General features: G+C 41.7%; 5 protein-coding genes across 12 annotated transcripts; 4 read left to right on the top strand and 1 right to left on the bottom strand.

Annotated features, from left to right (window-relative positions):
• The first annotated feature begins 46 nt into the window (after window positions 1–46).
• Window positions 47–1,557, top strand: LOC120456874 (probable RNA 3'-terminal phosphate cyclase-like protein). Its single transcript, XM_039643970.2, has 3 exons — window positions 47–978; window positions 1,078–1,231; window positions 1,302–1,557. Exons 1-3 carry the CDS (start codon window positions 166–168, stop codon window positions 1,484–1,486), a joined length of 1,152 nt encoding a protein of 383 aa, XP_039499904.1. The 5' UTR covers window positions 47–165; the 3' UTR covers window positions 1,487–1,557.
• A 902-nt stretch (window positions 1,558–2,459) lies between these two features.
• On the top strand, window positions 2,460–4,159 carry LOC120456871 (vitellogenin-3). Its single transcript, XM_039643968.2, has 3 exons — window positions 2,460–2,724; window positions 2,864–3,246; window positions 3,312–4,159. Exons 1-3 carry the CDS (start codon window positions 2,523–2,525, stop codon window positions 3,984–3,986), a joined length of 1,260 nt encoding a protein of 419 aa, XP_039499902.1. The 5' UTR covers window positions 2,460–2,522; the 3' UTR covers window positions 3,987–4,159.
• Window positions 4,160–10,666: 6,507 nt separating this feature from the next.
• Window positions 10,667–22,219, top strand: LOC120456857 (protein retinal degeneration B). 8 transcript variants are annotated; one of them, XR_005616873.1, is made up of 13 exons: window positions 10,667–10,834; window positions 11,347–11,491; window positions 11,552–11,743; window positions 11,828–12,238; window positions 12,514–12,842; window positions 13,443–13,481; window positions 13,812–13,887; window positions 13,993–15,201; window positions 15,290–15,427; window positions 15,519–16,486; window positions 16,550–16,722; window positions 18,756–19,144; window positions 19,469–22,219. XR_005616873.1 is itself a non-coding variant. In XM_039643933.1 (12 exons), exons 1-12 carry the CDS (start codon window positions 10,757–10,759, stop codon window positions 17,604–17,606), a joined length of 3,852 nt encoding a protein of 1,283 aa, XP_039499867.1. In that variant the 5' UTR covers window positions 10,667–10,756; the 3' UTR covers window positions 17,607–17,811. The 8 variants fall into 8 exon arrangements, 4 of the variants coding, with proteins under 4 accessions (XP_039499867.1, XP_039499865.1, XP_039499869.1 ...); XR_005616874.1 differs by having other exon boundaries at window positions 18,289–19,144; XR_005616876.1 differs by lacking the exon at window positions 13,443–13,481 and having other exon boundaries at window positions 15,290–15,388; window positions 18,289–19,144.
• Window positions 22,220–22,724: 505 nt separating this feature from the next.
• On the bottom strand, window positions 22,725–25,353 carry LOC120456875 (cathepsin B). Its single transcript, XM_039643971.1, has 4 exons — window positions 25,043–25,353; window positions 24,074–24,334; window positions 23,794–23,961; window positions 22,725–23,356 (listed from the first exon to the last, which is right to left on the bottom strand). The coding sequence occupies exons 1-4, from the start codon at window positions 25,160–25,162 to the stop codon at window positions 22,883–22,885; spliced, it is 1,023 nt and encodes a 340-aa protein (XP_039499905.1). The 5' UTR covers window positions 25,163–25,353; the 3' UTR covers window positions 22,725–22,882.
• A 325-nt stretch (window positions 25,354–25,678) lies between these two features.
• On the top strand, window positions 25,679–26,498 carry LOC120456879 (TM2 domain-containing protein CG11103). Its single transcript, XM_039643977.1, has one exon. It carries the CDS (start codon window positions 25,733–25,735, stop codon window positions 26,405–26,407), a length of 675 nt encoding a protein of 224 aa, XP_039499911.1. The 5' UTR covers window positions 25,679–25,732; the 3' UTR covers window positions 26,408–26,498.
• The last annotated feature ends 186 nt before the right edge of the window (window positions 26,499–26,684 follow it).

Here is a 26,684-nt window from a genome sequence, read left to right as displayed (position 1 = left end):
TCTCTTACTGCTTTCGGTATTTTTTTTATAGAAGCGCGTTGCAACACTGTTTTTTATATCGATAAGCGATAATCCGGCGATAGCCGTTGTTTACCTCCTTCAACGCACGTGCACCGAGCGTTTTGTAAAATTTCTTTATTATTTAGAGCATTTAGAGCCTCTAAGATGCCGCCCATTGCCCAGGAGGGCAATTGCCTCATTTACCGCGGCAGCAACTTTCTTAAGCAGCGCCTTATCCTCGCCTGCCTGTCGGGCAAACCAGTGAAGATCAGCCAAATCCGTTCGGAGGACGAAACGGCACCCGGTCTGCGGGAATACGAGATAAGTTTAATCCGCCTGCTGGACAAGATCACCAATGGAACCAAGATCGAATTAAATCCCGCCGGCACGAGTGTCATGTTCTCACCAGGTTTACTGCATGGCGGTCAGATTCATCATGATTGCTGTGTCCAGCGTGGAATTGGTTACTTTCTGGACGCGCTAATAGCCTTGGGTCCATTTTGCAAGAATCCACTACAGTGCACCCTGCGCGGTGTGACCAACAGCAAGGACTCGCCATCCGTCGACCATATCAAAGGTGCAGCCCTGTCACTGCTCAAGCGATTCCTCCTAGTCGACGAGGGCCTCGAACTCAAGGTTGTTCGGCGTGGAGTTGCTCCTCTGGGCGGCGGCGAGATCATCTTCAGGTGTCCGGTTCGAAAGAGCCTGCGAGCCATTCAATTCCAGTCACAAGGCATGGTTAAACGCATCCGGGGCACTGTTTATGCCTGCAAAGTTTCGCCGGCGATGGCCAATCGCACCGTGGAGGCGGCTAAGGGATGTATGCTAAAGTTCCTGCCAGATGTGTATATCTACACAGATCAGAACAAGGGCAAGATGTCCGGTAATTCGCCCGGATTTGGCATTTGCCTGATTGCAGAGACGACGGACGGTGTGTGCTTCGCCGCCGATTGCTGTTCCAACACAAGAGAGGAGTCGGTGAGTAAAATGGAGCCTCTATGAAGTCAATAAATTTACCTACTATAATGATTTTTCCCACTTACCATTAACAAATATCTTGTCCTTTTTTATTTAAAGGATACCCCCTCCATACCTGAAGATCTGGGCAAAGAGGTGGCTCTGCGTTTGCTGGACGAGATATACCGAGGTGGCTGTGTGGACTCCAGCTATCAATGGCTGGCAGCACTCTATATAGCACTGGGGCAAAAACATGTCTCCAAATTCCTCACAGGTATGCGTTCAACTAAACGTAAATAAATTCCTTTGTGATTATTATGTGGATTGTATTTAACTTGTTGCAGGTGCCCTGTCCAATTACACCGTTCACTTTCTGCAACATCTGCGCGACTTCTTCTCGATCACCTTCAAGCTGGAGAATCCCGAGGCGGAGGACGAGGACGAAGCGGAGGATGTGCGTGGTGCCCAAAAGGTCCTTATGGCATGTGTAGGGATTGGCTACACGAACATAAATAAGCGCGTTACATAAACTGTTCTCTAGGCTAAAACTTGTAAGAATAAACATGTATTTTTTTTATAACAATATATATATTAAATTTATTTGAACGTTTCGTACGTTTTAAACGCTGGGTTAGAGTATAAAATAACTCAAATATCAAATGTAGTAAAGTAACCATGCGAAAAATAGCTTAAATATTATTTTCGATCTTTTTTTTTATAAAAATTTCACATTTGTTTGTTATTGCCCTTTTTATGCAATACAATTTTATGCAACTCAAGCAGAATCATTACTGTTGAGGCAGACACAAATATTATATTTACTTTGTATATAATATATTTATGTTTTAATTAAAGATTTATGAGGCCATAGAAAACTACATGCTTTAGCATATATGTAAATATACTGTATCCTTATTCACCTGGCTGGTCATTGATTCCAACTCGGTCGGCTTCCAATCGCTGGAGGTCAATGCCGGGTTACACTAGTCCCGCACTTGACGCAGGTGTTGCAAGTTTGTTGTCAGGTCAAGTCTAATCAACGGATCTATAGAATTTGTTTTAATCAATCGCGCTGGATTACAATTTAAGTGCAGAGAACAAAAATTTGGATCGATTGAAATGGCTTAATGTAAGTGTAATCGTGATAATAGTACAGCCCTAAATATAACGATTTAATGATAGTAGTCAACGATTTTGGATAATCTGAATCTTATCACTTTATGAATGGATCTTTTGCACATATTTTGCCAAGTGTGAAGAGGTTCAAAAACCTTTTTGCGATAAGAGAACTGAACTATTGGCAAACACATGTGAAATAAATCGGTTATTTGCAATTTTCCCTTGACTTGCACTTTAATACCGGCGACAGATCAGCAGAACGAAGGGGTGGAAAAAAACTAGAAGCTAGACAGCCGACAACGACGACTTCCTGTGGTCAGCAGAAAATAGTTGGCACAGCTATGGAGAATCGGAGCTATATAAGCCCGAGATGGGGCTGGAAGAAGCCATCAAACGTCGTTCAACGTTTGGCCTGATCTGATCCAATTCCGGTTCCCACGACCATAATGAGTCTGCGCCTTTGCCTGCTGGCCACCTGCCTCCTGGTGGCGGCCCATGCCTCCAAGGATGGCTCCAACAGCCAGCTGAAGCCCTCCAAGTGGCTGACCGCCTCCGAGCTGGAGAGCGTGCCCTCCCTCAACGACATCACCTGGGAGCGTTTGGAGAACCAGCCCCTGGAGCAGGGTGCCAAGATGATCGAGAAGATCTGTGAGTAGAAATCCATTGCACTGCAAATCTCTAGAGGTTTGAGAGAAGTATCCAGTAGGTTGCTTCAAATCTCCAGAGATTTCTATTGACATATTCCATTTATTGAGATTTTAACTGGCTATTTCCATTGGATCCGCAGACCACGTTGGCCAAATCAAGCACGATCTGACCCCCAGCTTTGTGCCCAGCCCCAGCAACGTGCCCGTCTGGATTGTCAAGTCCAACGGACAGAAGGTTGAGTGCAAGTTGAACAACTACGTGGAGACGGCCAAGGCACAGCCCGGTTTCGGCGAGGATGAGGTCACCATTGTCCTGACCGGTCTGCCCCAGAGTAGTCCCGCCCAGAAGAAGGCCATGCGCAAGCTGGTCCAGGCCTACGTCCAGAAGAACAACCTCCAGCAGCTGCAGAAGAACGCCCAGGAGCAGCAGCAGCAGCTCAAGAGCAGCGACTACGACTACACCAGCAGCGAGGAGGCCGCCGACCAATGGAAGTCCGCCAAGGCCGCAAGCGGCGATTTGATCGTAAGTTTACTGCTTTGTCATATTAATATGTTAATACATTTAAATTTATGAAATTTCAATTACAGATCATCGACCTCGGCTCCACCCTGACCAACTTCAAGCGCTACGCGATGCTGGATGTGCAGAACACCGGTGCCATGATCGGCCAGACCCTGATCGATCTGACCAACAAGGGTGTGCCCCAGGAGATCATCCACCTGATCGGCCAGGGAATCAGTGCCCATGTCGCCGGAGCTGCTGGCAACAAGTACACCGCCCAAAGCGGACACAAGCTGCGTCGCATCACCGGTCTGGATCCCGCCAAGGTGCTGTCCAAGCGTCCTCAGATGCTCGGTGGTCTGTCCCGCGGCGATGCCGACTTCGTTGATGCCATCCACACTTCGACCTTCGCCATGGGCACCCCCATCCGTTGCGGCGATGTTGACTTCTACCCCAACGGACCCTCCACCGGTGTTCCTGGTTCCGAGAATGTGATCGAGGCTGTGGCCCGTGCCACCCGCTACTTTGCCGAGTCCGTGCGTCCCGGTAGTGAGCGCAACTTCCCCTCCGTTCCGGCCAACTCCCTGAAGCAGTACAAGGAGCAGGATGGCTTCGGCAAGCGCGCCTACATGGGTCTCCAGGTCGACTTCGATCTGCGCGGTGACTACATCCTGGAGGTCAACCCCAAGAGCCCCTTCGGTCAGCGTACCCCCGCCCACAAGCAGGCCGCCTACCACGGCGTTCATCACGCCCAGAACTAGGGCGCATATGGCCCCGCCCCCTGGAAAAGCGGGGAAGTTCGATCGCCACGCAATTTCTGATACTCAGAAAATGGAAACCCGGAAAGCGTAGTTTAGTTTAGAAGTTTCATCAAACAACCAAAAAAGAAAAACTTATAAAATCCCATAAAAATAAAGCTGCAAATTTTCGAAAAGTCGAGTTTTTTTAATTAACTGCATTTGTGCGTTATAGCCAATGGATATATGTATGTACACACAAACAGGGATTTTAAAACAAACATACAAAAATATGCATATTTAACATAGTAAATCGCACAAAGAACTTAAGTGAGCTAATAATAAAAAGATAAATGCACCTATCATAGGTGATCTTAAGCAGATGCTTTACCAAAAAACAACAAGATAAATAAAGCAAACAAAAAGTGCTTAAATACCGTTATGACACCTAATGAAAGTGTATAGATTGCAGATAATAAAAAAGCCCGAACCAAATTTAAATTCATATGTATATAGCACTTAATTAGTAGATGCTCCAAGATGCTCCTGAAATGAAGTAATTTTATTAGCATTTTGAGAACGCACAAGGAGATAGATGCTTTGAGTAGGCGGAAGTGGGAGTGAGGCAACTAGTGTCCGTTGCCACTTAATGTGCACTCAACTAAAACTTGCATTCAGCTTACCGTTAGCGCTTACACGTTCAAAAATCACTTGCCAAACTGTGCAAGCTCAATTGTTCCTTTATTTTTTGGGACATGCGCGGTGTAAATGTCAAAGTTGAACTTTAATCACATGCAATAGGACAAACTAGAAAGGGCAGTGAAAACAGCAGAGCGAAAAATAGAGCGAGATAGAGAGCTGGAGTGACAGGAGCGGAATGACAACAGTTGGTGTCTTTTGTTTGTGCATGTCGTGACATGTTTGCTTTTAACTCTGACCGAGCGGAATGCGCCGTTAAGCTTATCTTCTTACCGTACACTTAGACTAGCTGCTACAGCTCGCTCTTGCTCTCGCTGCCTTTTTCCAAAAGAGAGCGCACAAGGACGCCGGGACGTTGGCATTTTGTGGAGCTCTGGGCATCCGAGTTTCTTGCAGGAATTCCACTTCTGTATATTATTCATTGACGGATATGCATAAATCCAATTTACGAAACCCCCCTCTCTTCAGCCACACCAGCTGCGTCCACGCAAGGGGAGAGAAAGGCAAAGAGAGCGCGAAAGGAAGAGGAAGGAGAGTGAGCATTTCTTTGGCGCTTTCTCGCGCGCTTTTGTTGCGCACAACCAAAGGAAGGGGTGTTCCGCAAAACGTCAGTTGAGAATCGAGTTTTGGTCTGACGGCTTTTAGAAATTGTACTGTTTTAACTTTTCAGTTCATAAATTTAAACAGAAAACAGTTATATACTAAATACATACAATTTATATGCAATAATAAGTAAAGCCGCGTTGAAGCGTGACTATTTTATATATATACGATACCTTCGAGCAGTTGAACGGAGCTAAATTATAATATATGTATGAATTTATAATGTAGACATATTGTTTTAGTATTTAAGCATAATAGATTTAGATTGTAAATATACATATGTATGTCACATTATTAGTATGGCGATTGTGAGCTGATATTCGTTCCCAGAACGCCTCCCTCTTCGTTTTGCTTTTGCATTAGCTTCGTTTGCTTTTCGTCGTTCGTTTAGTTCAGCGTTCGGCGTCCGGCTCGGCGTCATTTCGGTTTGGTTACTGAAGTAAGATACTTCAGTTCGGAATCAAACGCGAGACGAGTCGCATCGCAACATTGCCGCCGCGCAGCGCACGCTGTTTTTTTTCAGTGTGTACGTTTTGATTGCAAAAAGAAATAAGCAAACGCAAGGCAAGCAGCAACAACGCTAAAAACATTTTTCATCTGCGGCCTGGAAAAGCGCCCCAAAGAAAATGAATAGATAAATTGTATTAATCGCCCCATCGACTCAGCAAATATCCACTGTATATTTATATTTTGTTGTGCGTTGGTCGTTGTTTCTTTTCTTCTTTGCGTTTTGGGCCTTACTCTTTTTTTTTTTTGTTAATTGTCCAGCTGCCCGCCTGCGAATGATAATAATGTGAGTTGGCCCACTGAAAGTTGGTGTATGAAAATTTGTATGTAACAAATGAAATAGTTTACAACAAAATGCGGAAAATTAGTTAAGGATACTTAGTTAGTTTGTGTGTGTGTGTGGGTGGCAGCTGCGTAAATGCGTAAGCTGCGTCGTGTTTGTGTAAGTGTGTGTGTTGGCTGTGGCCAGGTCTCAAGGTCCCGTTAGCTATAGCTATCTTCCTCTTCCACGCTTTTACTCTCTTCTACAAACAACAACAAGTCTGTGATAAGAATTTTCCATGCGTAATTTTCACGTAAAGCTTTGTTTTGTTGTGTTTGTGACTTTGGCACTTTTATAAATCGGAAAAAGTTTATTACAGCATCGCGTTTTTAAAAGTTCATTGTTGTCTTCTATTATAATATAAGATATTTTATGTTGGGAAATTTTAATTGTTACTAGTTAAAACTTTTTTTAATAATGTTACATGCATCATTATTTTAGTTTCTTCTTAATATAATAAAAAGGATCATAAAAAATTTAATTTATACAATTATTTTTTGAATTATTATTATTATTATTTTTTAGAGTAATACATTAATATAAATATGATGAATTTCCCATGAATAATATTGTTAGGAATGTTAGATTGACTAATGAGTTTTTAAAAATTAACTTGTCATCATATGAATAATATGAAAAAAGGGCTTTTTGAGATGAATCCTAGAAATACATTTGTTGTGTTCTTATTTTTGCTGCTTGTTGTATTTATAAATTATTAATAAGCACAAAGCGTGCCACAGGTGTGCACGGCGGAGTGAGCGAGATGGGGAGAGCCAGTGAGAGAGAGTACGTGACCTTTTTTTTTTTTGCTCTTTTCCGTCTAATTTAGCTCACTAAACTTGAGACTCGGATTTAATAGGCTTTTTATTCAACCTTTGCTTTCTTTGCATCCCATGCTCTCTATTTTTGTCTCTGTCCCACAAACGCGTTCATTTATTTCCGCTTCAGTGCGTCTGTTTTGTTGTTGCCTCTTTTGGTTTTATTACCGTTTTTTTGCACTTTTTTCTACACCTTTATTTTTTATTTTATGTATTGTATTTCTTGGTCAATTACCATGGCAATTTATTTAACAGTTTGGCGTTTTCGATGTTGCAACAATTGCGCAAATTTATTTCCTCTATTTTCGCCATTATTTATTTGTGCACTATTTGCGATTCTGTCTGGCAGACTTAATAAAAAAAATGGTATTGTGCATAAAAACGTGGAATTTTACCCATCTTCATCTTATAATGTTACACGGAGAAAAAATGATTTCAATCAATCTAAAAATTATTTAAATATGAGAATTATATCATAGCATTTTGTTTTAGCTTTAGGACATGGTTAGAAAGATAATTTTAATAATAATGAATGAAATTATTTTTGATAATGCTGACTTTTCTTCGTGTGCATACCCTTGGTTTACCCTTTGGTCACATCATAAACAAAATTTTTTAAATGACAAAATACATCATAAACAACCACATTGAAGACTACGTGCACTTTGGCCGGCTCTTTTATAGCCAGCACATGTGTGCGTTTGTAATTTGTTTATTGATGCACAGTGGGTCGACTATCCATCTCTGGTTGTTCATCCATTTTAAAAAGTGGGATTTTATGCTAGATTCTTTAAATGCCCCCCAAGACAAAGGCTTAAATCGTATCATAAATAATGCCCATTTTTTATTACCTCCATAAAGGAAGTTCCATTGTAATAAATCTTATCGCTGCAAAGTTTTTTCTCATCATGAATATAAACATTTCTTATCTCCTTTAACTGCAGGTATTTTCTTATACGAATTTTACTTGTATTCTTAAGAAACCGCAAGAAAGTATGAATATCAAATTGAGCAAAGAAATTGCAGTTGTAATCAGAATTTGACATTCTTTAAATAGTGTTTTTTTTCTTTTGCTTGCCTAACAACAAGTATTGAAAATGTAGAAGGTACATTTTTATGTGCACTTTCGATAACCTTTGACCCAGGGTAGCAAAGAAAATCTGTCGGCGCATTTTCTGTGTCACAAAATGTAATTATGCTAAGGAGGCAAGAAAAAACAGTAAAGTGGGGATGGGGGAGCCTAACGAGGGGTGGAGAAAGCTGAGCCAAGAGGGGGCGTGGCATGGCAGAGAGTGGTGGGGCAGAGGGGGAGTGGGGGAGTGGGGATAAAGAAAGCGGTGGCCATATTGTTGGGGCTTACGATTTGTTACGGCCTGCCATGTAACTGCCATGACATAAACATGTGCATGTCTGTGTTCGTGTTCCCTCCCCCACTGCCCGCTGTGCCCAATAATTATTGATTGACTGCCCTTCTTTATTGTGCCTCTTATTATAGCATCGCCTTTCACTCTTCCCGCAATGTCCATCCAGATCTTATCGCGATCAAACTGTATGATATTTGTATGTAACTACAAGCTAAGCAAACTATGCTATAATATAATTATACATATGTATAAAAAGCAGCTTTTTAGTATTATCTTATAACGTCAAAAGGTTTTTTATATGTAAATCTCAACTTTTGCGCAACATGGTTGAGTTTTCATGCCAAAGTACAAGGTACCACTTGCATCAATTTACAAAATCCCCATCCCCATTTCCCGAACATTACACCAACACAAAAAGCTCCAATTAAAAAGTAAGCTCCTTTGGGATCCATAAATTGGACGAGGGAATACAATAGCACTTAATGAGCAGTTGGACAAATTTGTGGTCGAGATAAATGCGAGATAAGATCTAAACAGATTAGGAGTCTAATGAAGGTCATTAGCAATGGAAGTTCACAGCTTGTAAGCACAGTGAAGCTAGCTTAAAGGTTTATTTGCTCTTTAAAATGTCAATTAAAATGATATTTTATTAGGTAACTTTGTTAAATATATTTTTGTTTGGAAATACTATTTATTCAATAACAAATTATCAATGAAATTCCCTTTGAGCAATACTTACTGTAATTACTGGCTACCAAACTAATTAATATTTCTGCACGGGAATTCATCACTTTATTATCAGTCATAACGATAATTCCCCTATCGCTGTTTGTCCTCAAACAGCATTTGACTTATACACGTGTTAGTCTGCCCCTTTCTCCACCCCCTATATTAGCCACCAAAACCACCCAACCCACACTCCTTCGCAGGTTTATCCACATTCCAATAGGTCAGAATGCGATGCAAATGCGTCAGACGACATCCTACGTACATAGCTATATATATACACACACACATTCACACCTCCTGCCCCGCAGGGCCCCTAGGTTGCTATTGCTGTTGTCAGCAGTCAACAATAAATCCAATTAGCAAAAAAGATAGGAAAAGTAGAAATGGTTCAAGGTAAGAACAGCAACCGAATTATGCACGATAAACTGAATTTTGGCTTCGTTTTCGTCAAAGCTGGCCAGTTTTAACTCCAGGCAAGTCAAAAGTTAGTTGGCCATAGCTTGGGCTAACATTAGTTTTTAGGGTGTATAAGACATTTTTCATAGGAATGCTTAGTTAATAACTATTATAATATACTCCCATTTAGGTAAATATGGAATATTTATATATATGTATATAAAAATAAAAAGCAGTGAAATGGGCAACGCGACATGCTAAATTGATAGTAAAGACGGTGAAACAAGTAGTTCTGTGCTTTTTCTTTTGCGAAATGCGATACCGTACTTGACCTTATCGAAGACTCACTTCTTGTTGTTGGCATTTAATTGACATTGGCCCTCGTTTCGCTTCAAAACAGAAGGAACCCCTGAGAGCCCTCAAGTCACATCCGATTATCTAAAATGCCTGTCAAAGGTTTTTCCCCCGCTCGTTTTCATGTCCCCATTTCGCTGTCACTCGAAATCAATAAATAAAATGGTAATTTGCATTTTAGAACTCACTGCAACGCTCTGGTGGTCTTTTTCTAAAAACATCACTTTTATTTTGCTCTAGCTTAAAGCCAATAATGGTGAATAGCAGCACAATAATTTGCTTTAGAATGCGTATATCCTGTTTAAATTGCATTTGCAAAACATTTTGTGTGCTATTAAAATCTTTTCAGCTCGTTTATAGCTAATAACTTTGGGGATTATTACTTGATTTTTCATTTGCTGCTACGCAGTAGTATGTGTGTATTTTTAGATAATCGCACAACAAAATATAAATTACATATTGATCTATGAGATGCATAAGTTTTAATAATCCTAACGAACACTTTCCCAACCTTGAAGTAACTTTTCAGCTCCACATAGGGCTGTGCAATTTTAGTTTTCTGGGTGCCCATTCACTTAAATGTCAGATAGGCAAGCAGCAGGCAGAAGCCATAGCAACTAGCACACACCTACACACACATCTGGACCTCTGTACACCTACGGCCCTGGAAAATTATCCATAGACCCGCTGACTAACCCCGCCTCGTTTTTCCGATTCCCCCATTTCGACCAGGTCATAGACGAGGTGCCACCTACCCCCAAATTCCCCGCCACAGAAACGTCGGACGACATCCGCGTCGCCATCACATCATCCAGCCATGACCAGCGGCGGCAATCGATGATTGCCATTCCCTCAGCCAACGAGAGCCAATAGAGGCAGCCGGAAAGGAGGACGCCGGAACAGTCCGGTAACGTCGGAAGAGCCCGACATTTGCAACACGTCAATAACCGCAGGGGAATCCCTCATTTCAACGCCAAGGACTCGAAGTCACGCGGCATCAACATGCTGATCAAGGAGTACCGCATTCCGCTGCCCCTCACCGTCGAGGAGTACCGCATCGCCCAGCTCTACATGATTGCGGTGAGGATTCCTATTTTTGAGACAAAGTTATTTAGAAGTTCGCCTAGTCATGTGCTAATAACTTTCAGTAATTCCTTTATATTAGTTACATTCAATCGATAAGCAACACCTAAAAGTTAATGCAGCCTATATGTTTGACTTAAAAATATTTTTCAAAGGCAATTTTCAATTGATTGGTTTCGAAATAGCTCATTAGTTGCAGTTAAAAATAATGTATGCATAGCAATAGCTCTATAGCTCTACAAACAAAAATATAATACACATTTAACGTTTGCAATTTCCGGTGTCATAGTTCAACAGTTTTCAAATATAATCTTTGATCGTTACAAAATGTACAATTTGTCTGGAACTGTTTATTCGTCTTTGCACATTGAACTTATTTACAAATATTTACAATGGCAAATATTTATCAAACGTTTTCACCGGAAATTCTAGCAATCTTGCTCAATACACTTGCAGTTTATTTTGATTTCAGTCATAATAATCTTGCAAAACTGATATCCAATTCACAGAAAAAGAGTCGCGAGGAGAGTCATGGCGAGGGCAGTGGCGTTGAGATTATCATCAATGAGCCGTACAAGGATGGACCCGGCGGAAATGGTCAATACACAAAGAAGATCTACCACGTGGGCAATCATCTGCCTGGCTGGATCAAAAGTGAGTTAAATACTGTGAGCTAATTACGTTTTAATTCAATATTTATTTGTATTTGCCAAGGTCTCTTGCCGAAAAGCGCTTTAACCGTGGAGGAGGAGGCATGGAATGCCTATCCGTATACCAGGACTCGCTACACCTGTCCGTTTGTGGAGAAGTTCTCGCTGGACATTGAGACATACTATTATCCGGACAATGGCTATCAGGACAATGTCTTCCAGCTGTCCGGAAGCGATCTGCGTAATCGCATAGTAGGTCAGTCAGAGTTCTAAGAATAGTGAATAATAATAGCCACATGCTTAAGGATTTTTTTCTAATAAGCACCCTCTGTCCTTGCAGACGTGATTGACATTGTGAAGGACCAGCTGTGGGGTGGCGACTATGTGAAGGAGGAGGATCCCAAGCACTTTGTGTCGGACAAGACGGGCCGTGGCCCCTTGGGCGAGGATTGGCTGGATGAGTATTGGCGAGAAGTGAAGGGCAAGAAGCAGCCGACACCGCGCAACATGTCCCTGATGACCGCCTACAAGATCTGCCGCGTTGAGTTCCGCTACTGGGGCATGCAGACGAAGCTGGAGAAGTTCATCCACGACGTGGCGCTGCGCAAGATGATGCTGCGTGCCCATCGACAGGCGTGGGCATGGCAGGACGAGTGGTTCGGATTGACCATCGAGGATATCCGCGAACTGGAGCGACGAACGCAACTGGCCCTGGCCAAGAAGATGGGCGGCGGCGAGGAGTGCAGCGATGGTCAGTCCGCTTTGGGCACCTCCACTATTCTATCATCCACTTCAGACTCACCACATAAACTTGCTAAATTGTAAAAGTGTTAGTTTGCACAAAGATCAAGCATAAAATGTTTAACTGAATGAAATCATTCAAAAACCAAGATCATTATAAATTATGCTCAGAAAAGTCGAACAACTTTTAGTTAGAATAAAACTTGTATGCATATTCATTCGGACATCCATTAGAAAATGAACCAGTGTATCAATGTATTTATTACTTTTATTAATCCATTCCAGACAGCATCTCGGAGCCGTATGTCAGCACGGCGGTCACTGCCGCCTCTACAACGGGCAGCGAGCGAAAGAAGTCCGCTCCGGCCGTGCCGCCGATTGTCACCCAGCAGCCGCCGAGCGCCGAGGCCAGTTCGGATGAGGAGGGCGAGGAGGAGGATGACGACGAGGATGAGAACGATGCCATTGGTACGGGCGTAGATCTGTCCGCCAACCAAAGCGGATCCGCGCAACGTTCCCGCTCCCAAAGTATTCAGATGGCCCAGAAGGGCAAGTTCGGGTCGAAGGGTGCCCTTCACTCTCCGGTGGGATCTGCCCACAGCTTCGATCTCCAGGTGAGCACGGCCACCTGATCCATTCTCTTTGTCCTGTGTCCTTTGCTCGTTTTCTATGTGGGTTTCGTGTGTTAACTCTGCAAATGAAAGTTTTACAAGTTCGGTGTTCCTTATACAAATACTTTTGTGTACTGTTTCTTAACATGACTGAAAAGTCAGAGAATTATCCCATTGAAAAGCTTAAAAAAAAGCAATAGAATTTTTATAGAACAATAATAACAATCATACTCAATTTCTTATTGAAATATCTCTCTTTCTCTTTGACTAACCTAGTTTTATTCAAAGTTCAAAGCGTTTAATGTTCAAAGTGCAATTTTTTTCCGCACTTAAACTTACTTTTAATCTAGTTTACAATATTTACCTTCGAAAACACCTTTTTTCTGTCTCTGTGTTCAATTTTCTGTGTGTTGTGTGCCGCTATGTCCTTTAAATGTGCTGCGTCTTACCAAATAATCTTTAATTTACCTTCCATCCAACACGAACCACCGACAACAACAACACAATCGAAATCGACACAAATCAATGAAATCGAATAAATTGAATATATAAAAAATAACAACAAAATTACACTCACAAAAACCTAAAACAATCCAAAATCAGTCCAAAAAGCCGCATGCAAAGACAGCGCCACGCAGACATGTAAGTTCCTCTCGCCCTCTCTGTCGCTCCCTTTATGCCCTTCTCTTTCTTTTTCATTACTAGTAAATGCCCAGCTAATAATAAATTAATTATAATTAGTATAAAAGCTGCCATGCTCCATATAAACCTCCTCCGCCATTCCTTTAGTAATTTGCCTAGTCGCAGTTTTTGATTAGCCAAGTTCTATTAGCTTAGCTTAGCCCCTCAATGCCGCTTTTTTGTAGAACAGATTCGAAGAAAAGTATGTAGCATATTCATGCCTATAAATAAACAATCTGAACAGCCTTTGTTCTTATATACAAGTATTAATTCAAATTACGCACACCTCAGGTGGCAAACTGGCGTATGGAGCGATTGGAAGTGGACTCCAAATCCAATTCGGATGAGGAATTCTTTGATTGTCTGGGTAAGCATTAATAAATGTTGATTAACATAAAGGAATGGCAAAATTTCTTGCCTCCGTTTTAATTTCAATTATATTTATTCAATTTTCAATTAATTTATATTTTAGACACCAATGAGACGAACTCGCTGGCCAAGTGGAGCTCGCTGGAGCTGCTGGGCGAGGGCGACGACAGTCCGCCGCCACATGGCGGACCCTCTAGCGCAGCATCCGTGGGTGGGCGTGGCAACTCGCGGCAAGAGGACAGCATATTCAATCAGGACTTTTTGATGCGCGTGGCCTCAGAGCGCGGCAACAAGCGACAGTTACGCTCCTCCGCCAGCGTGGATCGCAGTCACGACTCCTCGCCGCCGGGATCACCGAGCACACCGTCATGCCCCACAACCATTCTGATCCTGGTGGTCCATGCGGGCAGTGTTTTGGATGCGGCCAGCGAGCTGACCGCCAAGAAATCCGATGTGACCACATTCCGTGGCTCCTTCGAGGCGGTGATGCGACAGCACTATCCCAGCCTCCTCACTCATGTGACCATCAAGATGGTGCCGTGCCCCTCAATTTGCACCGACGCCTTGGGCATTCTCTCCAGCCTGAGTCCGTACTCCTTTGATGCATCGCCCTCAGCGGCGGATATACCGAACATAGCCGATGTTCCTATTGGAGCCATACCCCTACTATCCGTGGCATCGCCAGAATTCCACGAGACGGTCAACAAGACGGTCGCCGCTGCCAATATTGTCTACCATGAGTTCTTAAAATCGGAGGAGGGACACGGATTCTCCGGCCAGATTGTCATGCTGGGCGATTCGATGGGCTCACTGCTGGCGTACGAGGCCCTCTGCCGATCAAATGGCAGCCAGCCGGGAACGGCATCAGGCGCCTCAAATTCTGGTGGAGATGCAGCCACAAATATAAATACCCACAATCCGTTAAGCGCTCGAAATTCGAGGTTGGACGATGACGAGCGTTTCATCGAAGCCGATTTGGATGCCAAGCGTTTGCTGGTGGCTCCATCGCCACGTCGACGCCGTTCCAGCTCCTCCAGCGATTCGCGAGCCACCAAATTGGACTTTGAGGTCTGTGATTTCTTCATGTTCGGATCGCCGCTGTCTGTGGTACTTGCTGCAAGGAAACTTCATGATGCCAAGGCCGCTCTGCCGCGTCCCAACTGCCACCAGGTCTACAATCTGTTCCATCCAACCGATCCGATAGCCTCGCGCCTGGAGCCGCTTCTTAGCGCCCGGTTTTCGATATTGGCGCCAGTTAATGTCCCACGGTACGCCAAGTATCCGCTGGGAAATGGTCAGCCATTGCATTTATGTAAGTATATCTCAATAGCTTTTCTTCTTTAACCTCTGCACATGTATTCATAATGGTATTAATTGGGACATTATGTGATCCTTTTCAGTGGAGGTCATTCAGTCGCATCCGCAGCACTTTAACGACGGCAACAATCTGCTGGCTGGTCGCCGTTTGTCGGACGCATCGATGCAGAGCACGATATCGGGTCTGATTGAGAATGTCTCGCTTAGTACGATCCATGCCCGTAAGAAGCTCGTCGTTATCCGCTAGAAGCAGCAGCTATATTTAAGCAAACTTGTATTTTGAACTAACTAATTCAATATTTATATTCGCAGTGCAAAACAAATGGTGGGGCACAAAGCGCTTAGATTACGCTTTATATTGCCCGGAGGGATTGAGTAACTTTCCGGCTCACGCCTTGCCGCACCTCTTCCACGCCAGCTACTGGGAGAGTCCGGATGTGATTGCCTTTATTCTACGGCAGATTGGCAAATTCGAGGGCATACCCTTTGTGGGCTCCAACGATGACAAGGACAATGCCTCCTTCCATCCAGGACAGCCGAGGGAGAAGTGGATCAAGAAACGCACCTCGGTGAAGCTGAAAAATGTGGCAGCCAATCATCGGGCCAACGATGTGATCGTGCAGGAGGGCAGGGAGCAGCGTTTGAATGCGAGATTTATGTACGGACCCCTAGACATGATCACCCTGCACGGTGAGAAGGTTGATGTGCACATTATGAAGGATCCGCCGGCGGGCGAGTGGACGTTCCTCAGCACTGAGGTGACGGACAAGAACGGTCGAATCTCGTACAGCATTCCGGATCAGGTATCCCTAGGCTATGGCATATACCCGGTAAAGATGGTGGTCCGTGGCGATCACACCTCGGTGGATTGCTATATGGCGGTGGTGCCGCCGTTGACCGAATGCGTGGTCTTCAGCATTGATGGATCTTTCACCGCTTCCATGTCGGTGACGGGCAGGGATCCCAAGGTACGTGCCGGAGCTGTCGATGTTTGCCGCCACTGGCAGGAGCTGGGCTACCTGCTCATCTACATCACCGGACGACCGGATATGCAGCAACAACGCGTTGTGTCCTGGCTGAGCCAGCACAACTTCCCGCATGGCCTGATCTCGTTCGCCGACGGCCTGTCCACCGATCCATTGGGCCACAAGACGGCCTATCTCAACAATCTGGTGCAGAACCATGGAATCTCAATTACTGCCGCCTACGGCAGCAGCAAGGACATTAGTGTCTACACGAATGTTGGCATGCGGACTGATCAAATATTCATCGTTGGCAAGGTAATCACTTACAATTCAGATTTCGTGATCAGAATTAATGGCAACTAAACGTTCTCCTCACAGGTTGGCAAGAAGCTGCAGTCCAATGCAACCGTGCTTAGCGATGGCTATGCCGCCCACTTGGCCGGTTTGCAGGCTGTGGGTGGTTCGCGTCCGGCGAAGGGCAATGCGCGCATGGTCATTCCACGCGGATGCTTCAATCTTCCCGGCCAGACCGCAAATCCGCGGCGCAGAAGGTAAGACGCTGATGCCACTGGCTGGCGCTGCTTGAGACGATCCACTGTACAGAGCGCACCCACTGTAACGCCCGATCCTCGCTGTATATACGTATCTGTGTTTGTGTTTAGTGTAAATAGGCCACAGCATTCGTGTGTGTTAATGTTATATGTTTTGCGCACAGTGTACTGCCTTTAGCTGATTCGAAATAAGGATGCAAATGTTATAATCAGGAATTGAGGTTTCCTTATATAAGATGTTATAGGTAAAGGTCTGTAGCTTTTGATAACTTGTATTATTTACCAAAGGAATGAATCAGGGTTAGTTAAGATTTGAATTTCTCATGAAACATGTTATTATAAAAATGAAAACATAGTCAGTAATCATATTCGTAATCATATGTACTCAAAGTTATTGAGTGAAATTGATTCAGCTGAAGGCATTATACCTGTGTTCCATTGGAAACTGCTTTGTTGGTGTTTAGACATTTTCTGTGACTTTCTGTTGCTCTCTGTTATTTTTTTTGGTTTGTGTTTGTGTTCTGGGTCGCATGGCCGTTTATTTTGTCAGCCAGCATTGTTTCTTGCTTTGCCATCGAGACGATGCAGTGGTAACCCATCCAGCATTCCCATACCCACTAAACGTTGTTGTGTGCGCCTTCTTCGGGCGGGGTGTGCCCCAACCGGAACGAGTAATCTCTTGCCAATTTTGCGAACCTCCAGTTGCAACCTACCTAATCATGCCCTTTTCCCTTGCCGTGACAATCTGCAGCAATGCTTTCGAGCTGCAGTTGGCCAACATCAGTCCCTGCAGCAGCAACATCAACAGTCCCAGCAGCAGCAACCACATCCTACTGGCCCAACTGATTGAGAATGCCATTGAAAAGGACACGCCAGCTGCCTAAGAAACTTGCATTAGATTAAAATACATAGTTTTTGTATATGTTTTTAAGTTAATCACCAACGTAAAAGTACTAGAAGCAATCTGTGTGTCTCACCAATCTTCTCAAAACTAGTCCTTCACGAATCGTATTGTACTTTATATTTTACATTCTTAAGTTTCTTGTAGAACAAATGCCGTATTTTTTATGCTATAAGCTATATACTATTATGATTATTATTATGATGATTATTATTATTATTATTATTATTATTATTATTATTATTATTATTATTATTATTATTATTATTATTATTATTATTATTATTATTATTATTATTGCATTCATGTACTATGTTTATTTGTATTTGTATGATATTATTTTGATTGCGAACAAAAGCCAAAATGCACAAAACATAAAAAAATACGTGCGCCAGTATTTAGTAGAAAATAAAAAACAAAAGTCGTACAGTTAAATGGGCCTGTTGGAAATATATATCTTACATAGTATATATATGATTTATAATGTTTCGATTTCGATTTTTATCTTTTCTTTGTTTGTTCCTTGATTTACGGATAACCAATCCAAACAAATAATAATAATAATACAACAAAAACCGCTTAATGCTTCACGGCCTTCAAAACCCACCACGCTGTTCAAAACCCACCACGCCGACAAATTCACCTCACGCCAAATACACCATCAGGCTGCATGAACAAGCAACGAATGAAAATTAAATTATATTGCAACTTTAGCAAACAAATTGTTTAGATCAATAAAAAACCAACAATTAAAGCATCTTGTAAACAGATAGAAGCGTAAAAAAAACCAAAACATACAGACAATTCATGTTAGCATTAGTGTTATAGAATTTTTGAGTTCCTTTGTTAAGTATTTTAAAGCATACCTAGCTGAGCATTTTATTGATTGATTGATTGGTGTTGTGAGAAAAATAAACAAAATTGAAAATTGAATTAGAAACGTTTCCACCTCCAAACCACACTTAGAGGCAAACTTCAACTCTTTCTCAACATTAACTCTGTCTTTCTTTTTCCAAACCAAAAAAAAATATATCCAAAATTTGCCTGAAAAAAAAACCAAAACACCCACACCAAAACACACACCTCACACGCACACACTGCCATCGAACCCGTCTGTCATCGAAAAGCACAGCAACGAGACGGGACTCTCATCACCCATACGCAGTGGTTACCTGAAGCGCAAGACCTACCTGAGCCACCACTAGGGCAGCAGAGATGCAGATGCAGCTACTACATAGATCGATCCATCAGATAGAAGTGAAACCAATGTACTCACGACCCCAATAGAAATCCCCTCGAAATAGCGAACAAACATATATAGAGCCAATGGACAACAAGACCGATGCCTCCATATGCCACATCTGTGTATATACCATATAAATATATATTTATATACTATGCGCGATATATTGAAAGTTTAATGGTGTAATATATACATACATATATATCAAATACCAAATTTGCAAATGAGAAAAAAAAAACAATTGTACAACATTTAACAAAAGTCAAATGTGTCACGCGGTGAGTATGCATATAAAGCACAAATTCTAATACGTTTAAATTCCATATATTCTATATTCAAAATCAACTAGTTATAGGGCGGTGATATGTGACTGAACTCTTAAGTAGTTAGAAATAAAGGACAGCGGTGCTAGAAATGTCTGGTGACTTAAAATTACCAAAATGGGTGTCTCAAAGTATTAAAACACTTTTTAACATCTTTCTAAATGATTCTAAGTTGCCAGGGAATTGAACGGTACCCTTGCTAATCAATGATTTATCTCAATTTCCCACTTACCAATTAACCAATATTAATTTGTTTTGTATATCACATTTAACCCCTAGGTACCTGGAAAGAAAGACTGTTTCCTCCTGTTGTTTGATGGTTTTCCAAACCACTTAAAAAGCATAAAAAAAACATTGAAAGCTACACGAAACAAGAGCCGATCGCAAAGCTATATACTAAATACAAATATAAATGATATATACAAGGATATCTTCGAAATATAGAACCGTTTAACATATGCAAGCGAACCAAGTTCAACAAACCAAGTGAGATACGACAACTGAAGGACAAACTACTGAAACCGAAGATCTCCGGATGATTACAGATACAACTAAGGGAAGCGAGGGGAGCGGATAGAGTTGCAAAATCAAAAGGAAAATTAAATGCATTTCTCGAGAAACAACCACTACAAAAGTATAAATTAACGGCTTCCGTAAACCAAACCAAAAATCTAAAAATAGAATTATCTATGTGTATGTGCGTGTAAAATTGATAAAAATTACAAAAAAGAAAATCGGTTCTAAAGAAGAAAAAGTTAAATGTAAAAACTTCATGAAATTGAATACAATCTCTTAACTGGCCCCAGAAATTTCAAATCTCCATAATTGTGATAGTCTTTCGCTACCAAAAGTTATTTAAAAAGATGAAAAAACAGCAAAATATATATATTTATCTCTACTAAAATTGTTATTCGAAAATGAAAGGCATTTCGGAAAGAAAAAAAAAAACAGAAACTATTGGATATTGTGTAAACGTAAAACCCGATTTTGTGATACCAAAACTAAAACCGAAACCAAAGTTCAGTTCGTATTGAGATGCGTTCAAGCCGACAACTTAAAAACCTATACAAACAACTCACGGCGACCTGACGATGTAACGGGCATTGAATCTTACCCATATAGTAATATATATATACATCTATATATATATATATATACATATACCACTATGTACGCAAACCCCCAATTAAGGGCTGTCCACGCAAGTTAACTAAAAACTCTCACACATCTTGTAAGCTAAAGAATACTCGGATGTAAACCAGATAACCACAATTGAAGGTACATATGGGACCGTAAAAATAAGAGAAGTTATAGGAATCTGTAATCTGTTCGATCCGTTTAGGTCAACCTAAGCCAAAGATAGTTGAGTTAGGCGATTAAGATACTTCCTAAACTGAAATGTAAATCCAAATTAAAGCGATAGTTGTAATGAGAACAGCGTAATTGTATGTAAAGATGAAAAAAGATAAATAACTAAATCATATACTCTATATTTATATAGCGCAACTACATTAAGGTTTTTTCAAGCTTGCTAACTGGAAAAGTGTTCCGATTAAAGTATTGTCCGGCTATACGTTCCTCATTCCTCCAATTCAGTCGATTTTTAGCTATATTTTATGTTACAATTTTCCTTTGTAGCAAGTTCAATTAAACTGAAAACTAATGGAAGATCTTATAGATTTTAAGACGAATCTCGACCTATGAAAAGTTTATCCTATGTAAGTGAGTAGTTCAAGGTTCAAGAGCGAGGTAAAAAGAAGTTTAGAAGCAAGTCCTATTAAATAACACACCAGATACTCATAGAGTCAAAATGTTAATGTCTGTCTACTTAGCTGGTAAATTAAGGGCATTTTTGCTATACGTTTTCTATAAGTCTCGGCCGACTTCCCAACTAGATCTATTTGTATATGAATACTTCGTTCAACTTCTCAGCGTAGAATATTTGAGCTTATATCTTATGTGCTTCAAACGGTTCATATCACTTTATTTTTGCGAGAGATAATCGTTATTTGTGTTGAAAATTGGTATTATCTTTCACTGTCGTGTATCGTTTTACATAAATCCCCCCCACCTGAGGCAGAAATAAGCTGAAGAAATAGAACTGGAAAACTCAAATGGATTCAGATTTCACACAATGGCATTTTGGTGCTTGCTCTTGATTGATTTACTCTTTATTTATCGTAGCAATTTATAGAAATCTATGTACATCGTACACCCACTTTTTTCTGCTCCATCGAAATAAGAACTCCCAAAGCCAATAAAGCGTTGAGCGAAATTGCATTGATATTTTGAGAACCCACCATTTAGATGATAAGCTAAAGCCCTCACAAAACTGACGATGACTAATGCAGAAAATATAATCAAAGAACAAAACACTGAAAACAATGGAAATGTTTAACCGAACAACAGCCTAATGTTTACGTACATACATAGGAAAATATATGACCGCATGGTTATGTATTTTAATTATTAAGTGCAAAAGTCCAGGAATAACAAATACGAATTCAGATTGTAAACAATTGTAAGGAGAGCGAAGCGAAATGCGAAGAATATACGAAATTATTTATTGACAACAAAATCTACAAACCGAAGAACAAAAAAATGAGGAGCAAGCCAAATGCAATCTATTTACAAAATCCTAAGAAAATAAAAAGCAAAGCCAGAATTACAAACAAAACAAATTAAGCTGAGCTGATTCCACGGAAATGAATATATATATATATATATTATACATACATACATATATAATGTAAACCTACCCAAAAATAAGATATTTTTAAGCCAATAATTGAAATTGGACTATGACAAATAACAAGAGTAAACCAATTGAAATATGGCAGTAAGAAATATTTTTCGATCTAAGCTGTTTGTTAGAAAAAAGATCGAGTTTCAGTGAATAGTGTCGAATCAATTCACAGAAAATCGATAAAAAAGCGGTTCATGACAAGATTACAAAAAAATGAAATAAAAAACAAATGTTCTATTTGATGTTGCAAATGAGAAAAATAAATAAAACATGTTATGTGAAAATTTATGTGTATAAAATGAACTCCGGGGAATGGACATCTGGTGATGAAAATTGTGGGCAGCTTATAGCTTAGCTAACGCTGTTTAGTGAATCCCTCTTTCTGATTAATCAAAAAAAGTTGATTTAAATAATAAAAATAGCGACTTAAATCAACAAAATCGCACCATATGACGAATGTGAATGCACGCTGTACTCTTTGTTTGATTAATCAATCAAATGAGACGCTAATCACATTATAACTCGCAAAACGAACAGCTGAAAACCAGCCCATCCATTTAAATGTGTACATAGTATACTAACTATTATCATTAACAAATAGAAAAGAATACGGTTTGGCTTCGCGATTAACAAACATCGTTGGATAATTATTATTATTGTCTCACAAATAGCTTCATTTACTTTTGTATCATTTGGTTTTTGCTTTTAATTTAATACCAGTTACAGTTTGAGACTCTCTTGTGTTTTCAGTTACGGAGGTTCCACTGTATAGAGTTGGCAGACGCAAAGTTCAGATCCACAGTCATATACAATACTTTATTATCAATCAGGTTTAGTTGTTTACATTAACTACAAACGTCAGTTGCGAATTGGAATGGAAATAAAAGGGGGGTTAATAGAAAATAGAGGGATTTGTTATCAGCGCAAAGCCGGAGTACATATTGCATCTACAGCTTGGGCAGACCCGCCGAAATGGAGCTCTCGATGCCGCAGTGATCCTGGCCACGCAGGATGCGGAAGAATCCCTGATCACCCCAGTCGGTGTTCCACGAGTTGCCAATGAGCCAGTAGGGGATCTTCTCGTCGCCCCAAACGCCCCAGCCCAAAATGCGAATGGCATGACCGCCCAGCTCCTTGCCATGCTCGTGCTGATAGACGCCGTCCTTGTACAGAATGAGATCCTCATAAACGGTGAAGGCGCCCTCAACTGGTCCATTGGTCATTATCTCCTCCTGAATGTCGCGCACATTGCGCCTCACCGAGTACGACTTGGAGCCGAAGTGCTTGTCCTTGGCGTAATCCACTGTGTAACTGCTCTGGCACACGTGCGAGCACTTGGGCGTTGCACCGCCATGGGCACAGGGTGGTCGGGTTCCATTTACGTGGTGCTCACAGGGAGAAATCTCGTAAGGACGGCAGCCCTGCAAAAAAGTGCATATTAGTAACGTTTTTGTTTGTTTGCTTCCCTTAATCTAGGTATAAAGCTAAACAAGAGCTAGTAACTAGAAATTATCATTGCGGATGTACGCCAATCTGGAATGCATTCACAATATATGATTCTGTGTATGATTGGATACTTATATCTCTATGTGTTTGGATGTCTGTCTGTATATGATATACTAAGCCGCTTTCTAGCGATAACTGTTGCATACAATTTTTTATGGCGCCGTAAACTTGGTCGCTAACTTCAAGTAAACAAAGAACAAATGAAGTTACTTTCAAGCCATTTCTGCGTAGAAATATAATACGAACAAATACAGGAAATACTTCTACTTCTTCTTCTACCCATTTAAACCTAATTATATAATTTCAAAAAACCATTTAAGGATGGTTAGAAAAGCAGGAGCAGATCACCAACCTGATTAGATCCGTAGGGTCCTCCGCTGACGATTCCCTTGCGCGTCCAGTAGCTCCAGGCGGCGCCGGGAAATCCGCCGTTGCAGCCAAATCCGCAGGTGTGACAGCAGGACACCAGATCATCGGCCGAAAAGTGGAAGTTCACCTTGCCGCCGGAATGGATGCACACCTGCACATTGCGAAATCAGTAAAAACCATCAAGAATAAAAAAATGTGAAATATATCAGCTGGTCAAACAAAGAGAAAAAGGGGCTATAAAATCGATAAGATAAGCTACGTACGCGATCGGACATGGCTTCCACGGCTCCAAAGGCCCAGCAGGAGCCGCAAGATCCTTGGTCACGAATTTCGCCAATGGTTGGGCAGTTGGGCCACTGCTTACGGGAATCAAACTCCTCGGGTATCTCGTCCACACTATTCATATAAAGATCGCCAAGAACTTCGCGCTTGTCGGCCAGTGCAAACTTGTGTGCATCCGGATGGACGCCCATCAGGCGGCGGATGTGTCCCTCCGTTACGGATGCATCGAAATTACGACCCACCTGGGGGATAGAATAGAATAGAACAAGCAATTTTAGGGGGTGGGCAAACGATTTTGTTTAAAAATATTTAGTTTTAAGAGGTGGGCAAACGTTTTTATTTTTTTTTAAGGGTGGGCAAACGAAAAAAACAATTTTTAAAGGGTGGGCAAACGATAAAAAGCAATTTTAGGGGGTGGGCAAACGATTTTGTTTAAAAATATTTAGTTTTAAGAGGTGGGCAAACGTTTTTATTTTTTTTTAAGGGTGGGCAAACGAAAAAAACAATTTTTAAAGGGTGGGCAAACGATAAAAAGCATTTTTAGAGGGTGGGCAAACGATTTTGTTTGAAAATTTTTAGTTTTGAGGTATGGAAAATGCTTAATTCCTTAAGTGCTTATATTTTCTAAACTAAAAGTTTTTTCAAAATTCTAAAGGGTGGGCAAACGTGGGCAAACGAAGTTATTGCGATTTAAAAAAAAAAAATTTCAAAAAACTCAACTTTTTGAAGTTCGAAAATTTTCGAAAATTTTCGAAATTTCATATCTTGAAAACTGGACGTGGGCAAAAAAAACTAATTGGTGGGCAAACATGGGCAAACGATGGGCAAACGATTCCAACTTTCAAATTTCAAAAATTCGATTTTTGCGGACCCAGCTTCTTTGAGCTGAATAGAACATGGGAAAATTCAATTTTCTTGTCACGTCAGCAGGGGGGAAACAAAGAAATTACCGTCCAGGTTTTGGCCTTACTGCGCACCAACTCGATGAACTCATCCGAGAGCAACGACGGCTCACCGGCGGTTAGTGTCGCCACGGAGGCCGCGGTGGCCACCAGGAGCAGTAGTTTCATTATTGATGTGCAACGAATTTCCAACGCGCTGACACAGCAAAATTCAAACAAATCACAGAATTAAAATGGTGGAAAATGACGCGTCGTGTTAAACGGGCTCTCTGCTCCGTTGTTGTTTTCGTACTGCCCGTGAAAATCGGACGGGGAATGCTCTTTATGCCTCTATTATTCTCTTGTTTATTGTTCTTTCCAAAAAAAAAAAATGGTTCGCGCCCGCTGATTACGCAGCCAGTGTGTGCACACTAATGCAATGGGGCCTGTGCCTATCGAATGTAGCGATGGGCACGTGATTGGTCCGTTGGCTAGGACGCGAAGCTAGATTAATAAGCTTATTACTTTTAAATAAAAATATTTAACCAATGACTACGATCACAGTAATGGCAATATTTATTTAAGGGAGCACTGTTATTTGCAAGATGAACAACTTTTAACTTATTTTATTGTATTTATTCGTAGTCGAGATGCTGAAAATCAGAACTATCGATAAGCCATCGCAGTAACAGAGCTCTGTTAAAAAAGCCAAGGTGTGGCGACACTGGCTAGCTATATTTTGATAAGGAGCTCGCAAAGATGCGGATTTTCTACGGAATTTTGGCGTTCCTGGTGGCCAGCGGACCCGGCGCCCAAGCGATCCAGGCACGTAGCGACAAGGAGCAGCCGCAGACGGTGGTGTCCGGCACGGCGGTGCAGTCGGTGGTGCCTGTGCAGGCGCAACTGGGCTCCGGTATGGGACCCTCCTCCTCATCATCATCGGCGTCTTCCTCCTCCGGCGGCGCTGGAAACTCGGCCTTCTATCCACTGGGACCGAATGTAATGTGCTCGTTTCTGCCGCGCGACTTCCTCGACTGCAAGGAGCCCGTCGATCATCGGGAGAACGCGACGGCGCAGCAGGAAAAGAAATACGGATGCCTGAAGTTCGGTGGATCTACATACGAGGAGGTGGAGCACGCCATGGTCTGGTGCACAGTGTTCGCCGACATAGAGTGCTACGGGAATCGCACCTTCCTGCGCGCCGGAGTACCCTGTGTCCGCTACACGGATCACTACTTTGTGACCACCCTGATCTACAGCATGCTGCTGGGATTCCTCGGAATGGATCGCTTCTGTCTCGGCCAAACGGGCACTGCTGTGGGCAAACTGCTCACCATGGGCGGCGTGGGCGTCTGGTGGATCATCGACGTCATCCTGCTGATCACCAACAATTTGTTGCCCGAGGACGGCAGCAATTGGAATCCCTACGTCTAGCCGTGTGTGATATGCCCCTAGCTATAAGTAGTTTAATCTTGATTAGTAATTAAGACGTATTGTTAGAAAATAAAATTAATTTGCCTTTTAATACCTTTAACTAGTGAAAATCGAGTTATACGGGCTCTAAGTTATACAACTTTTGAAATAAATAATTTCGTACACTTCACAACTCATCCAAATGTCCCTACATTTTGCACAATAACATTTTTTTTTAATTAACAATTTTTGTTAGTTTTAAATATAGCGCCCAATTTGCCCCCAACTACTTAAGTGG

The sequence above is a fragment of the Drosophila santomea genome, chromosome X (assembly GCF_016746245.2).
Source record: "Drosophila santomea strain STO CAGO 1482 chromosome X, Prin_Dsan_1.1, whole genome shotgun sequence".
In the NCBI taxonomy this organism is placed as follows: Eukaryota; Metazoa; Arthropoda; class Insecta; order Diptera; family Drosophilidae; genus Drosophila; species Drosophila santomea.
This window is presented reverse-complemented; position numbering and strand designations above follow the sequence as displayed.